Source organism: Mustela nivalis (genome assembly GCF_964662115.1).
Source record: "Mustela nivalis genome assembly, chromosome: 7".
Taxonomy (NCBI): Eukaryota; Metazoa; Chordata; class Mammalia; order Carnivora; family Mustelidae; genus Mustela; species Mustela nivalis.
The window spans coordinates 135,590,244-135,603,265 of NC_139026.1; the positions used below are offsets into that span (position 1 = coordinate 135,590,244).

General features: G+C 43.4%; 1 protein-coding gene and 1 long non-coding RNA gene across 3 annotated transcripts in view; one reads left to right on the forward strand and one right to left on the reverse strand.

The window, feature by feature from the left end:
* Positions 1–13,022, forward strand: part of LOC309869552 — a 130,424-nt gene that overhangs the window by 104,648 nt on the left and 12,754 nt on the right. Inside the window, exon 6 of one of the 2 annotated variants that reach the window (XR_014314252.1) lies at positions 1,654–2,325. The exons of the other annotated variant lie outside the window; for it this stretch is intronic. This is a non-coding gene — a long non-coding RNA (uncharacterized lncRNA). Of the gene's footprint in view, positions 1–1,653; positions 2,326–13,022 lie in introns of those variants that run through there. 2 annotated transcript variants of the gene reach the window in all.
* MPP7 (MAGUK p55 scaffold protein 7) overlaps positions 1–13,022 on the reverse strand; it is a 287,284-nt gene that overhangs the window by 16,347 nt on the left and 257,915 nt on the right. The window contains exon 13 of the mRNA XM_082740897.1: positions 4,293–4,373. Within this exon, the coding sequence (XP_082597023.1) occupies positions 4,293–4,373 (81 nt within the window). The remainder of the gene's footprint in view (positions 1–4,292; positions 4,374–13,022) is intronic.

Here is a 13,022-nt window from a genome sequence, read left to right on the forward strand (position 1 = left end):
ATGTGTAGCTTATTTATTTCAATTAAATGTTAATAACATAGAAAAGGAAAACTGAGGTAAGTGGGAAAAAACTCAATACAAGAAGTATTTATTTTATAAAACCTGATTAAATTATATCCAAAATTTAACTGACTTCTATTTAGTTACCAAGCATATTTTAATACAACATTCAGATCTCCTGAAACAGTTTTTCATATTTCTGCTGGTAAAACACCAAGAAATTATATTATTTTTTTATGAAGTGTCATACCTTTTGCAGGAATAGCATGAAATACTAATAAATTTAATTCTATCATAAAAGCCAAGTATGAATTCCACAACAGAAATAGACTCTATTAAGTGTATAAAACATAATACACACCCAAGAGTTTGAATGATATTAAAATTAGTATGATGCCCTGCTTTGGAATTTAGGGTTAATATTCTCTAACAGCTTCATTTTTGTGTACTGGTGTTCCTTTAGCAAATAGTAAGCTTCATAAAAATGTATTGTTGAAAATCAAAACTGAGAATTTTATGTGCATTAATTGGTCTCTGATGAACTGAGAAAAGTTTCAACTGAGGAAAAAACCTTTATTCGACTGTAATGGCACAACACTCTGAAAATGCAGTCCACAGTTTTAAGGATCACCGCCCTGACATACAGAGTCCCCTAGGGAGGGTTAAAAGTAGAACTACATCAAGTGGACAAGACATTTATGGCACTGCTAAACACATTTAAAAGAAAACATATCTACAGAGTGTTTGCTTTATCACGAACACCCCAAATTATCCAGGCCTGGCATACTCTACTATTGAAAAATTTTAGTGTTAACTGCAGTGAGGGTCCACAGGAATCTCACAAACTCATTCTCAGTGAGGAATCCTGAATAAGGGACCTGAGAATTCTCAAGAGAAGGGAACTCAAAAGGAAAGATGGACATATTAACCACAATGCAGGCCACGATCTCCCTGTGGTTCACTGAGTACCCACTATGTCTACAGTGTAAGACAAACATCCAACAAATATGAGACACACTCCAAACTCCGCCCTCTTCCCCTGCTTCTAACAAAATTCCCAAATAGCTTCCATGGTGAGATAAGAAAAAAAAATGTTTTTAAATTAGTACCTTCGTTTTTATATATATATTTTAGAAATCTCAACTGAGGTTTTTCTATGGACAAAGAAGTGTTACAGAACATGAGTTCCTTGAACCTATGAAAACATATAACTGTGATATATGCCTTCATGAGAAACCACAAAGTGATTAACAGGTGTGGTCGGCTATGAGTGCCCAAATTCCAGACCAGAAAGACTTTGGAATCTATCAAGTCTTTGACATCTACTGCAGTACTTTCTGCTAAGTACTTTATTTTAATTTACTGAGACAGCCTTTTGAAGGCCGGTTATATTAATAGTCACTTAAATTTTTTGATGATAAACTAAAGCTTTAAAACAGTGTTGATGCTGCTCATCGAGGATGAAAGTTGCCAGAGAAGCGAAGCAGCAGCAAAGAGACCTCGGCCAGCACCTTTTTTTAAAGTGACTTGGAATGTGTAACGTGGCAACATAGATATTTCGTAAAGATCATAAAATTGTTCTGCCATTTTAGCCCTAAAGAGGCAGTATTTACCTCACTTAGCTTCCCTTTAAATAATTTTTTAAAATTGCAGTGATTATAGAGTCACAGTAAGTTGCAAAAACAGCCAGAGAAGATCCCATGTAACCATCAGTTAGCTTTCTCAGAAAAAGAAAGGTGTTCATCTTCCCTAACGGCGGTGCAGTCGAGACCAGCCCAACGACATGAGCAAACCACAGCGAACTAAAGTACCAAGTAGTTCTTTTTAACACTCAAAATCCTGAAGTGAGATACACGGAAAAGTTCACACCTAAGTGTGGTGAGTTTTCACAGATGGAACACACCTGCGTAAGCCGCCCCTCGGCACATGGTCCCGCTCCTGAACCAGTCTCTGGTTTCTGGGAGCACACGTTAGCCCTGCTCGTGTGGAACTGGCAACCACAGGGCCATGGGCATATCTCTGTGTCTCCTCCACTCCCTGAAAAATTTGCCATCACGCCCCTACCCATCCACTGCTGCTAGGCACTGGGTCCTTTCCAGCGTGGGGCTGTTGCAAACGACTATCGGCTGCGGATAGGAGTAGAATCACGGGGTCGTGGGGTGGATGTTGGCTCAGCCTTAGTGAATACGTGGTACATGCTTAGTTTTCCAGAGTGTGTGACATTAATTCACACTCCCTCCCGCAGTGTGTGAGAGTTCCACTGCGCTCCACTGTTTCCAACTTCCCCATTCTGGTGGAGATTTAGTGCATTTGGGGGAAAGACTGATAGCTAAACATGGAACAGAATACTGGTGGAGGAATCAAAGCAGTAATTTTTCTCTAGATAATCAAGAATCACCTGGAGTATTTTAAAAAGCAAAACAATCTAAAATTCCAACACCGTTCTTAAAATATATTCTTCTATAATTAATGGAATCATCCTGAGTTGATGCTATGGCTGTTATTTTCCAAAAATGTCTCGGGTTATGAGTCACTGGGGATACATAAAATAGATTTTCAGGCATTCTGTCAGGTTTCTTGAAGGAGGATGTCTTTGGAAAGGCCTTGGAATCTTTTCCTAAGAAGCCCCAGAGATTTTTATCATCAGGCGAGTCTGGAAAACACAGCTCTGTGGGGATCCTCTGACATTAACACCTGTTTAAAAGTGAATCTGAGTGGAAAATGACTCCTTCGGGGATTTCGTTGGAGAGTCCCAGGCCCAGAACTTTTCTGGATATTGTCAATTTCTATAACAACCTCAGAGGCAAGTGTTGGATAGGTCGAGGCCCAAGTACGCTGCCCTAGGTCCTTGAATAACACCAAAACTATCATAAAGGCTTATGTCTGAGAGACAATCTTATTGGTATTTATCAACTTCCAAATAAATCGATGTTCATGACGGACTGTGGGACAATAAAGAACATGCGTAGTTGGAAAAGACTGTGTAGTGTTGTCTTGGAGGAGGGACGTGAGAAGTGCAGTCATGGTGGGTGCGAGTATGACAAGGACAGCTCTGAGTAAGTCCCATACCCTTTCTCCCTGCTTCCCTCCTCCATGGCAGGTGGACGTCGCCCCCGTGGTTGGGACAATGAAATAAATCAAGGCAGATAAAGGAGATGAATACACGGCAGGAAATTCATACATGCATTTTTTCCCCTTTGTAGTGTTTCTTCACCTGCCAGGTGCTTTGTAACTGCTTCCCAGTAAGACAGACAATTGTTTTGTAAAATTCGCGAATTACCTGTATATTGCAAGTCAGCTTTTGCAAGAGAGGAGAATAATTAAAGAAAAAAAAAAACGGGGAAAAAAAACACTGTTTAATTCCACATCTCCACATTTTTCCTTTCCTTTCATCTCTGTTGGTGGAAACCAACGGCCCTGTAACGTATGGCTGAAAATGACTATAAACAATAATTTGGAAAAATGCAGTAACAAGGAGTAACTTGAGGTAATAGAAAACTATAATTTTAAAATAAAGTTGAACTCTTTCAAAACTAGAGAACACTGCTCAGGGCCATACACAAACAGTTGTGTTTTTTGTTTTGTTTTTAACAGTACCAAAACCACTTGAAAAAGCCAACATTTCAATTTTAGCCTTTTAGACGGCTTTCTAACATCAACATATTAAGTAGTCAAATGGCATTTATTCTGGAGATCAAAATGCTTCCAGCATCACATTTCACTTGTAAGAAAGCCTATGAAAACCTCTTTTATAAAAATAGATCTAATTCTGTATACTGAAAAGAAACCCACCATATTTGGATTATATGGCCATGAAAGGCCCATTTAACACCATCTGCCAATTACTACATATAAAAAGTAATTAAGAAAGGCTTCTATTAGAAGAGGCCTCCTTTGGCTCTCTGTGGTTTGGGCCTTCTGATCTTAAACCTGGTGAAAACCTCTGGAAAACATTAGCACTTATTTTAGGAAGTCAAAGAGTCAGGCTTTTATTTAGGAGAAAATTTGTAAATACTAATTTAGTGTCATATGCGTATTAAAATTCACCATAAAAACTGAGAGTTAGAAAAGCTGTGATTAACAAACGTCCTGCCAACGGTCTCTGCATTCTGGGGCAACCCCTTCACTCCGTGCCTCAGTTTCCTCCACTCTCAAAGGCGGAGAGTGTCACCGCCCACTTGCTGTGGCTGCCGGTCGTCCGGAGGCTCAAGGCCGGGAGCCGCCGGGGGGGGGGGGGGGCACCCACGCTCCATCGGGGCGAGCGATCGCTACCGCGGGCGCAGGGGACTTACGGGGCACGGTCACTCCGTAGTGCTGGGTGTCGCTGATGAGCAGCTTTCGTTTCAGTTCATTCAGACCTACTCCCACGGGACCTGAAAAGCAGGAGAACACCGACGCGTTACGAAACTAAACACCGTAAGAACACGTCCGTAATCCACCCGGGTCCGATAGACAGAGAACACGGATCCCACTGGGCATCCCACGTGGAGAGCATCTCGGGTTCAGTCGGGCCTACAGAAAAGCTAGGTCTTCTGTTGCTTTTTTACGATGAACATTTAAATCCCTGCCTTTCCATTACAAAGGTGAGAGATACTGATGTTTTCGGTGAAACATAAGCACATCCGAATCTATCAACCAGAAGATCCTAAAAAGGTGTGTGCGCCCGAAGACGGCCAGGTGCGGGGTCCGGGCACCAGCTCTTTCCATCCCGGGTGTTTTTAGAGCTTAATAAAAGAACATCTTGGAATGTTAACTTCATTTGATGATGCGCTTTAAATTTGCAAAACCGTCCGCCACGTGTACGTCGGTCAAGGTAACTCCCGGACCCTGGGCCTGCGGGGGGTCCCTCCGCGCGGGCCGCAGGTGTCCGTCAGCGTCCGCACCCGACGAGGTCCTGCGGCTGCTGCGGCGGACCACGGTGAACCCTGCCTCCAAAGACGGTCACTGGGTGGGAAGCATCACACAAAACCACGATGAGAGGCAGGGCGAAACTAAAGCGGTCTCTGGGAGGGTCCCAAACAAGCCAGAAAGTCACAAGCCCCGAACGGTAAGTGTCTCACAACTCTGCCATCAGGGCCCATTTACGGTGCGGGCGCTGGGCAGAAGGCAGGCTGCGGCCCCGACGGCCTGGGTCAGAGCCCCCCCCCCCCCCCCGGCTGCCCGGGTCTGAATGGGTGTCCCCCACCCCCAATTCACAAGTCACAATTCCCAAGCCCAGCGCCCCAGCCCCAGCCGTGGAAGACGGGTCTTTCCGCGGGAGCCTAGGCCGCGAGGGTGGAGCCCCCGGGAAGGGCTCGGTGCACTTGTGGAAGAGCTTCCGGCACGTGGGGACCCCCAGCTGTGTGTGACCTGGCCAAGGGCCCTCGTGCGGCCGTGCTGGCTCCTTGACCGTCAAGTGCCCATCCTCCAGGACAGTGACAAGTCAATTCCCAGCGCGGACAGGCCACCCCAGCTGGGGTATGTCGTTCCGGCAGCCCTGGGGGCTACACCACGGACGAAGTTAACATCTTTGAACCTTGATTCGACTTCATGCTAATCTTGGAAGTAATCACTCCCCCTCTCTCGGGGAATCCATGAACCCAGGCCTTCGTGTTCATTCCCTCCCCTACTTCCTCTTCTGGGCTTTGAGAAGAACAAGGCTTTTGTTCTGGACAATGAGGAGCAGACGGGTGGCCGGAGAAGAGACTGGGGGCCTCCTGGGTGGAGGAAACGTGTGAGTGAAGATGAACGGAGAGTGGGGCTGTGCTTTCCTTGCTTTACTGATACTTTTAGGACCGTCCCTGTCCCCCTTTTCTGGTCACTCACTAACACCTTCCATCTTTCCAGGAACTGCTGCCGAGTACCAACCCTGGCACTCCGCTGTCCCTTTTTACAGCGAATACTCTGGAATATCCCATTGATGCCCTGAGACGGAATTCAGAGCTAATGTCACACACGAGCCCTCCACACTAATAAAATGCCCTCACTGCAATACGTGAAAGATAAAAAAAAGTACTTATAACAAAGCAGTATGTACTTCAACATGTAAGTCCTTGGACATGACTAGAAAACCTAATGACATCAGATGTTCACACGCCCCCATACTAAGGCTGGATTTGAGAGTATTAAGCTCAGGAACCATCCTGATGAGGAAGTACCTGAAAACGGAAGCCCAAAGGTGCAGGAAAGTAGGAGAATAAACCTCAGCAAATGGACAGGAAGGACAAGGGAAACCTTCTGGAATACGGTAAAGGCAGGGGGAAACAGCCTCCACTGAAAGAGATAACAGGTCAAGACTATCAAAGTGAAGAAAATGATACTTTTGCAAATGGCCCTCACTTTAGATGGAAGTATAGTATAAAAATATAGGGGATGAGACAATGCTTCGCTGTCCCAGCTGGCAGACCTCTTGTCTTCAGCCTACGCTGAACTGTTTGGTCTCAGAATGTCTATTACAAACATTTAAGAGAGAGTATGTGGGATGCAGAAATGGCGTGTCTACATTCCTGGCCCCCTCAGCCATTTGGACTTTAAAACAGAGTCAATGCCCATATGCTTCCCAGTAGGCAGCGCTGCCCCTGTCAAAAGTCATTGTTCTGAGACATGAGCCCCGGCTCTGGTCATTCTCTGTACTTCAATTCCTGCCATGGCCTTGGGTGACTCAGCATCCACGTGACAACCCTTGCAGGCTGCCGCCATGTTCACCGGCCTCCTCAGCTTCCCCACACCTGCTCACCAGCCACTTCCACCCCCCCATCACCAGCAGCCAGAGGGCCTTCTAAGGAGCTCTCCTGATCCTGTTGCTCCCTTGCTTAACATTCTTGGAAACGTAGTTTCCAGAGGCTCGTCTGAAAAAAATTAAAATTGTCCCGTGGTTACCCAGGCTCCACATGACCTGGTCCTTGCGTTGTCCTCCTGCCTTAAAGCATTTGCCCAAGTTCCCTCCTTCATCTGGAGCCTCAGTGAGTTCTGCTATGTCAGAGCTTGGCTCAAACACATCTTCCTCAATCAAGTCTACAAAACTGCCCTGACCCTGTCGACCTTGTTTCTCATTTTTAGGTTTTCAGAGCCACCCATACATCTTCCCATCTTAAAAGTCGCAATTCAACAACTGGGTAATACACTGCTTCATGGCCCGTCTTTCCCACTAGACAGAGGTGCCATGAGGGCAGGAATCCTATTATGTCACTTACATCCCCAGAAGGCAAGCCTCAATAAAAATCCATGGAATGAGTGCAACTTGTAGTGTCACACCATCACCACCTCATCCACTCCAGAGAACACAGAGGCCAGCAAGTAGAAAGGTCTTCGAAGTCCTTTGTAGAAACTTCTATATCTAAACCATCTAGACCATCATCTAGATGCTTCTCTGCAGTCATAGTCTCTTACACCTTCTCTCGGAGATCAGTCTTCCTGAATCTTTACCTTTTATAGCTGGCTCATTTCTATCAGCATTTAAAACGAATAAATTCTCTCCTACCCCTTAAGATGTCCCTCAGCCACTGCTCCCTCCTGTCCCTGCCACCCTGGGTCTGGCTTCTGCCACTTGTCACGGGCATCTCACATTCTGCCTCTAGTGCCTACAGAGTCAAATAGCAGTTATCTGACACACCACGGTTTCCATGCAGCAGACACACATTACAAGGTTAACACAAACCATTGCTAATTCTCTGGGATTGATCTCATCACCCTGAGATCATGATCTGAGGCGAAACCAAGAACCGGATGCTTAACCGACAGAGCCCCCCCCACCCGCCCCCGGTGCCTCTACATGTGCTAATTCATGTTTGTTGTTTCAGTTTAGGTACATTTTAGGGAATCTGCTCTAATGCTTTAAAGATGGGTTTAGTACCAAGTTCATGCGTTCCCTTTGCTCCCAATTCAAAGTACCAATCACACTATGCTCTGTTTACCTGTCTCTGTCCTCCGACAGACTGGAGCTCTGTGGAAGCAGGGCCGTCACCTGCTTGTTCACCAGCTGGTAAAGGGCAGGCACTCGTTAGTTAGTTTTATTCATTTCAATTACACTCAGTAATTGTACTGTTCGGGAGGTAAAACTATCTGCTGAATGACCGAAGGCATGGGAGCTGCACGTACTTAACGGCATCTGCATCTAGAAAGTCTGGGCATGATGCTGAGGGACTGTGCTCTTGGTCCCTAAGAGGATTTGGTGGAGCTTTCATTGGAACTTGGCTCTCCGGATCTTAAAGGACAGAGAAGCAGCGGGGAAGGTGATGATTCGGCTGTGGACCAGCACGTTTCAGGGAAGGGAATCTACCGCCCACGTCTGAGAAGGCCTGCAGCGTAACAGAGGGGCCAAGGCGAGCGTGCCCTTGTGAGTGCAGACACGGCAAGGCACGACTCGGGACGGCGAGGAGAAACGAGATCTCGGGGAGAGGGGAGGGAAGCGACGTAGCCTTGACCGACGGCGAAATGCCAGGCACCCTATGGGGTGCATGTATCTGATCTACTCTGAAGGTACCACAAATATTTAAAGTGCTCCAACTTACTCTTCAATAGAAAACGAAAAAGAAAAACAAGAATTACAAATGGAGCTGTGTGCTCTGTACAGATGCAGACTCCGTTATACACACGCGAAGAAAAAGACAGAAGCGAATAAAACACTCAAACTTAGAGAGCATGTCCGGGCCTGCCGTGCCCACTCCCAGTCCCAGCACCCAGGTCTAAAAGCGTGACATGAATTTCCTTATTTTTTTTTTTTAGCAGGTCTCGGCTCTGGAGTGCTTCCCAGAGTGCAAGATACTTGCTGAGTGAGAGTCTAGCTTTTTTTTTTGTTTTCTTTTTTTCATTCTTCTACTACCCAATGCCAAAAAACACAATGATTTATTTTAACTCTGGAGGAAAAAACTAGGTGTGTTTGAATTGGGGGAGGGGGCCGTATGCTGTCTCTAACAGGATACCCTGACATTCTGACTGTACTCAGTTTTACCCCTTTATATGATCTCTCTGTGGAGTGAGTTTGCTTCACTGCACACTCATGGGGTACGCCAAGAATGTTCAGTGGCAAAAGATTTTGTCTGAAAAATTTTTACTAGCTTTGAGGTCATCATCTTCAAAGGTGGGAGTTTTCTTACAAAAAAGGTTAAAATAGGGATACGGTGTCCATTATTTTTTTTATTTTATTTTATTTTTTTTAGATTTTATTTATTGGTCAGAGACAGAGTGTGAGACAAAGCACAAGCAGGGGAAGCAGCAGGCAGAGGAGGCAGCAGACTCCCCTCATTGGGCTGAGCAGGGAGCCCAATGCAGGACTCAGTCCCAGAAAACTGGGATCCTGACCTGGGCTGAAGGCAGCCGCCTCACCTCCTGAGCCACCCAGGCCGCAACGCAGTTTCCATTTCTTACTACAAAGTTATCCTGAGCGCCTCCAAACAGCATTTTCCCTGACAAGCTCTTGGACCAATTCTGTCATCCACACTGGTGAAGTTCTAGAATTGTTCTTTTTGGATCTTAATCTTAAGATCACCACCTCGCTCATACCCTTGCTCTCCTGTGAATAGGTGCAAGTTCACGGCCCTTTCAGGTGGCTGCTCTGGGTTTAGGATACAGGGTCCGTTCACACCGCGGGCCACTTTCGGGATGCAGACTGAGTGAGGCTCCTTCTGCAAGGGGAGAGACTCGCTTCCATACAGCAGCTGTTGCCACAACTGGTGAAGTACACACACGTATGTATTTAAGTTGTTTTCAGTTGTGCTTGTTAATACTTAAAGAGAAAGATGATAATCTAAATAGCACATATTTAAATCACAGACAATAGGCTTTGGAAAAAGAGAAATGACGACACACCAAGGTTTCCAGGCGGCAGACGTGCACTACAAGGTTAACATAAACCATCACTAATTCTCTAAAGATCCCTGCGAGGAAGACAGCTCCGTCCTCATCTTACAGACGAGAAAACGGACCAGGAGAGGTGAAGGAATTTCCCTAAGGTTACACACATCTGAAGTGTGCCTCAGGGCGTGTTCAAAAGCCTTGTTGGACTCAAAAAGGTCTGAGTTCTTCCCATCCTGCCTTTTATCCAAAGAATGTCCAGGAAGCCAGTTACCCACTGTCTGATGTTGCCGATGACCTGTGGCTTCAGTCCTTCACCCCGTTTCCCAGCCACCCCACACCTTGGACAGTAAGGACAACCTGTGCTCGTGGATTACAGAGAGATCGCAGCTACAAAAGTGGAAGTCAGATCTGGGGATCTCCAAGCTCGTTCTGTGCAGAACCTCGGAAAAGCCGATATGGAACTGACTGAAGACAACATATGCTAGGCCTGGCAGACATACACACAGCGTGCGTGCCAGCATTCTAGATTCGGGGCAAAGGAAATCAAATACAATGATGATAGGTAAGTCAAAGCCAAAAAAAAAAAAAAAGGCACCTTAAAAAAACATTTTTGAGTTCATTAATTTGAAATTCAGGCAGTGAACTAAAATTAATGTTTTGCTAGCTTGAAAGTAACACAGAAGCATGTTTCTATTCAAACCAAAACACATAAATAAGTAGATTTCTTTTTTTTTAATTCCATAAGAATTTATAAAATCAACTTTGTGTGCAAATTCCAGAAAGAAAAAAGCCATTAATTCCCATTAGTTGATGTTCTTGTAAAAATTGTACCAATTAGATAATTAAGATAACTAGGAAAGCATATTTTTTAAAAGCTTTTGTACATTTCATTAGTAATTCCTTCCTGAAAGTAAGCAAATGTGTTGTGTGTGATTTTATATAAAGGTTCGTTCATTTCAGCCAAAGAAATACAGCCCATTTAGGGAGTCAATAGTGATGCTGTTAAAGTTTCTGTTTAAAACTTTACACATAAGGATTCACAGACCTGTACCCCTGGGGATAAAAATATATGTTTATAAAAAATAAAAAATTAAAAAAAAAAACTTTACACGTAAGGAAATATTCACATTAAACTAAATGCAAAAATGCCTTCATTTTTATCTTAAAAAAAAGATGTTTTATCTTAAAAAGATTTTGATCTTAAAAAGAAGATTTTTAAAAAATCTATATGCAAATTTGTTTATGTACAGAGGAGAATTAACACATAAACGCCTTTGCCCCAAATGACCTCTACCTCCGTTGACATTACTGACACATTATCCATGTAATTCTAAGACACTGAATGTTTTCACGGTTGTATTTTCAGATTTTCTTCTTTTTATTCCATTTCATAACAATCTTGAGGGATGGAAAACAAGAAATAGGTTTTTACTGCTATGCTAGCACAATATATTTTAAAACTTAATTCATACAGTTGACGCACAGAAGTTTCTCGTTCTATAGACACGCTCCCTCCAAAAAAATCTGCTTTCTGAATCTGAAACAGACATATACAATTAAAAATAAAAATAACTGAAATGAGTGGAAAAAGCACTGAAGAAAGAAAACCAGTGCCCACAGCAGCAGTCTGAAACTGTAGGTACAGGGAAAGAATGCTCGAAAATATGGGCATAGTATTCCCATACAAAAAAAAAAAAAAAAGAAAAGAAAAGAAAAAAGAAGAAAGAAAAAAGAAATTTATGGACATACTCTGTGGTATTGTACTTGAAGTTTCAACCATCTACTTATTTATGTTAGTTCAGACCCTGAGTGAATACCTACCAGAGCAACAATGTCCTGCTACTGTGAAAATTATCTGATTGAAGTCAATGAAATGTGATAGATTTTATTTATTTTTATTCCTGAAAGAGAGAAAAACAGAGAACACCCCTGAGTGGGGCAGAGAGAGAAGGGAGAACTGGAGGCAGGCTGCACGCCCAGCACGGAGCCTGACGTGGGGCTCCACCTCGGAACCCTGATACCATGACCTGAGCTGAAATCAAGAGTTAGACGTTTAACTGACTGAGCCACCCAGGCGCCCTGGAAATGTGATTTTTTTTTTGAAGACACTCATGTCATGTAGTCTTCAAAAAAAAAAAAACCCCAAAAAACTATAGTAAAATGAGTTTTATTTGTAAATGTCCTGCACAGTGTTTAGTTGTATTTTTTGGTTAAGCCTGATAAGGATCAAAATGAATTTAATAATGTAAATATAGATGAGTGGTACCTTCCACAGGAAAGGACAATCGTGCCAAAGATTACTGTGCTACTCATCAGTTACCAAAGAAGCTTCTCCGAAAGAGGTAGATACAGGTAGAGGAGATTGGCCAAATTAGTCTTAACACACGGCGCATTCATGTAACAGAACACATTTAATAAAACCCATTCTTGTTTGGCTTTCTGGGCAGCATTCAGTTACATACGGGAGAGAAATCTATGGCTCTGACCGAGTACTATTCGCTTTTGCTCATGATCTTTGTACATCCTGACACAGACATAAAAATTGTGTACTTTGTGAAAGTTCCTCGCATGGATGCGGTTTTTACTATGTGTTTACCTCCAGTGGGCCTGTCCTGCTTAACATGAAAATTCTTCCACATTTTCCCCCAGACACTTTTATAGTATTGGCCAGACTTGTTCCTCTTACTATCCAGAGAAAAATATCAAAATTGCTGGAGTCTGCACTCAATATCCAAACAGCTTCTGTTACCTGAAAAAACACACTTACTCACTTGATTTATTACAAGACAAATCAAATGAAATCTCTAGGTATCCTTCAGCTCCGACACATTATAAAAAGTCTACTTATCCTATTGTAGCACTACTATTTTAGTTGCTCTAGGCATAAAATAAAAACCACCATGCTATTATATTTGACTCACAATCTTACTATGATCACAATAGTGGGTGGCTGGATTTTGTGCTGGAGAGTGACAAATTTGTTTATAAAACTAAATGTAAAGTTCCCTTGAAATCAAACTGTATAGAAAAGATAGCAACTTAGCAGTTTGCAACAAGACCTACCAGAGTTCAGGGCTGTTGCTTTCCTAATGGAAGAAAAATCCTATTAATGAAGCATCAGCTTGTATGCAAATGTCAAAAAAAAAAAAAAAAAGGGAAAAAGGAAAAAAGGGTGGGAAGCTTGCTCACAGAGCATCATTTTTTCCAAAGTAGCTACGGACACCAGACTTCCACAGACTGACTCAAAT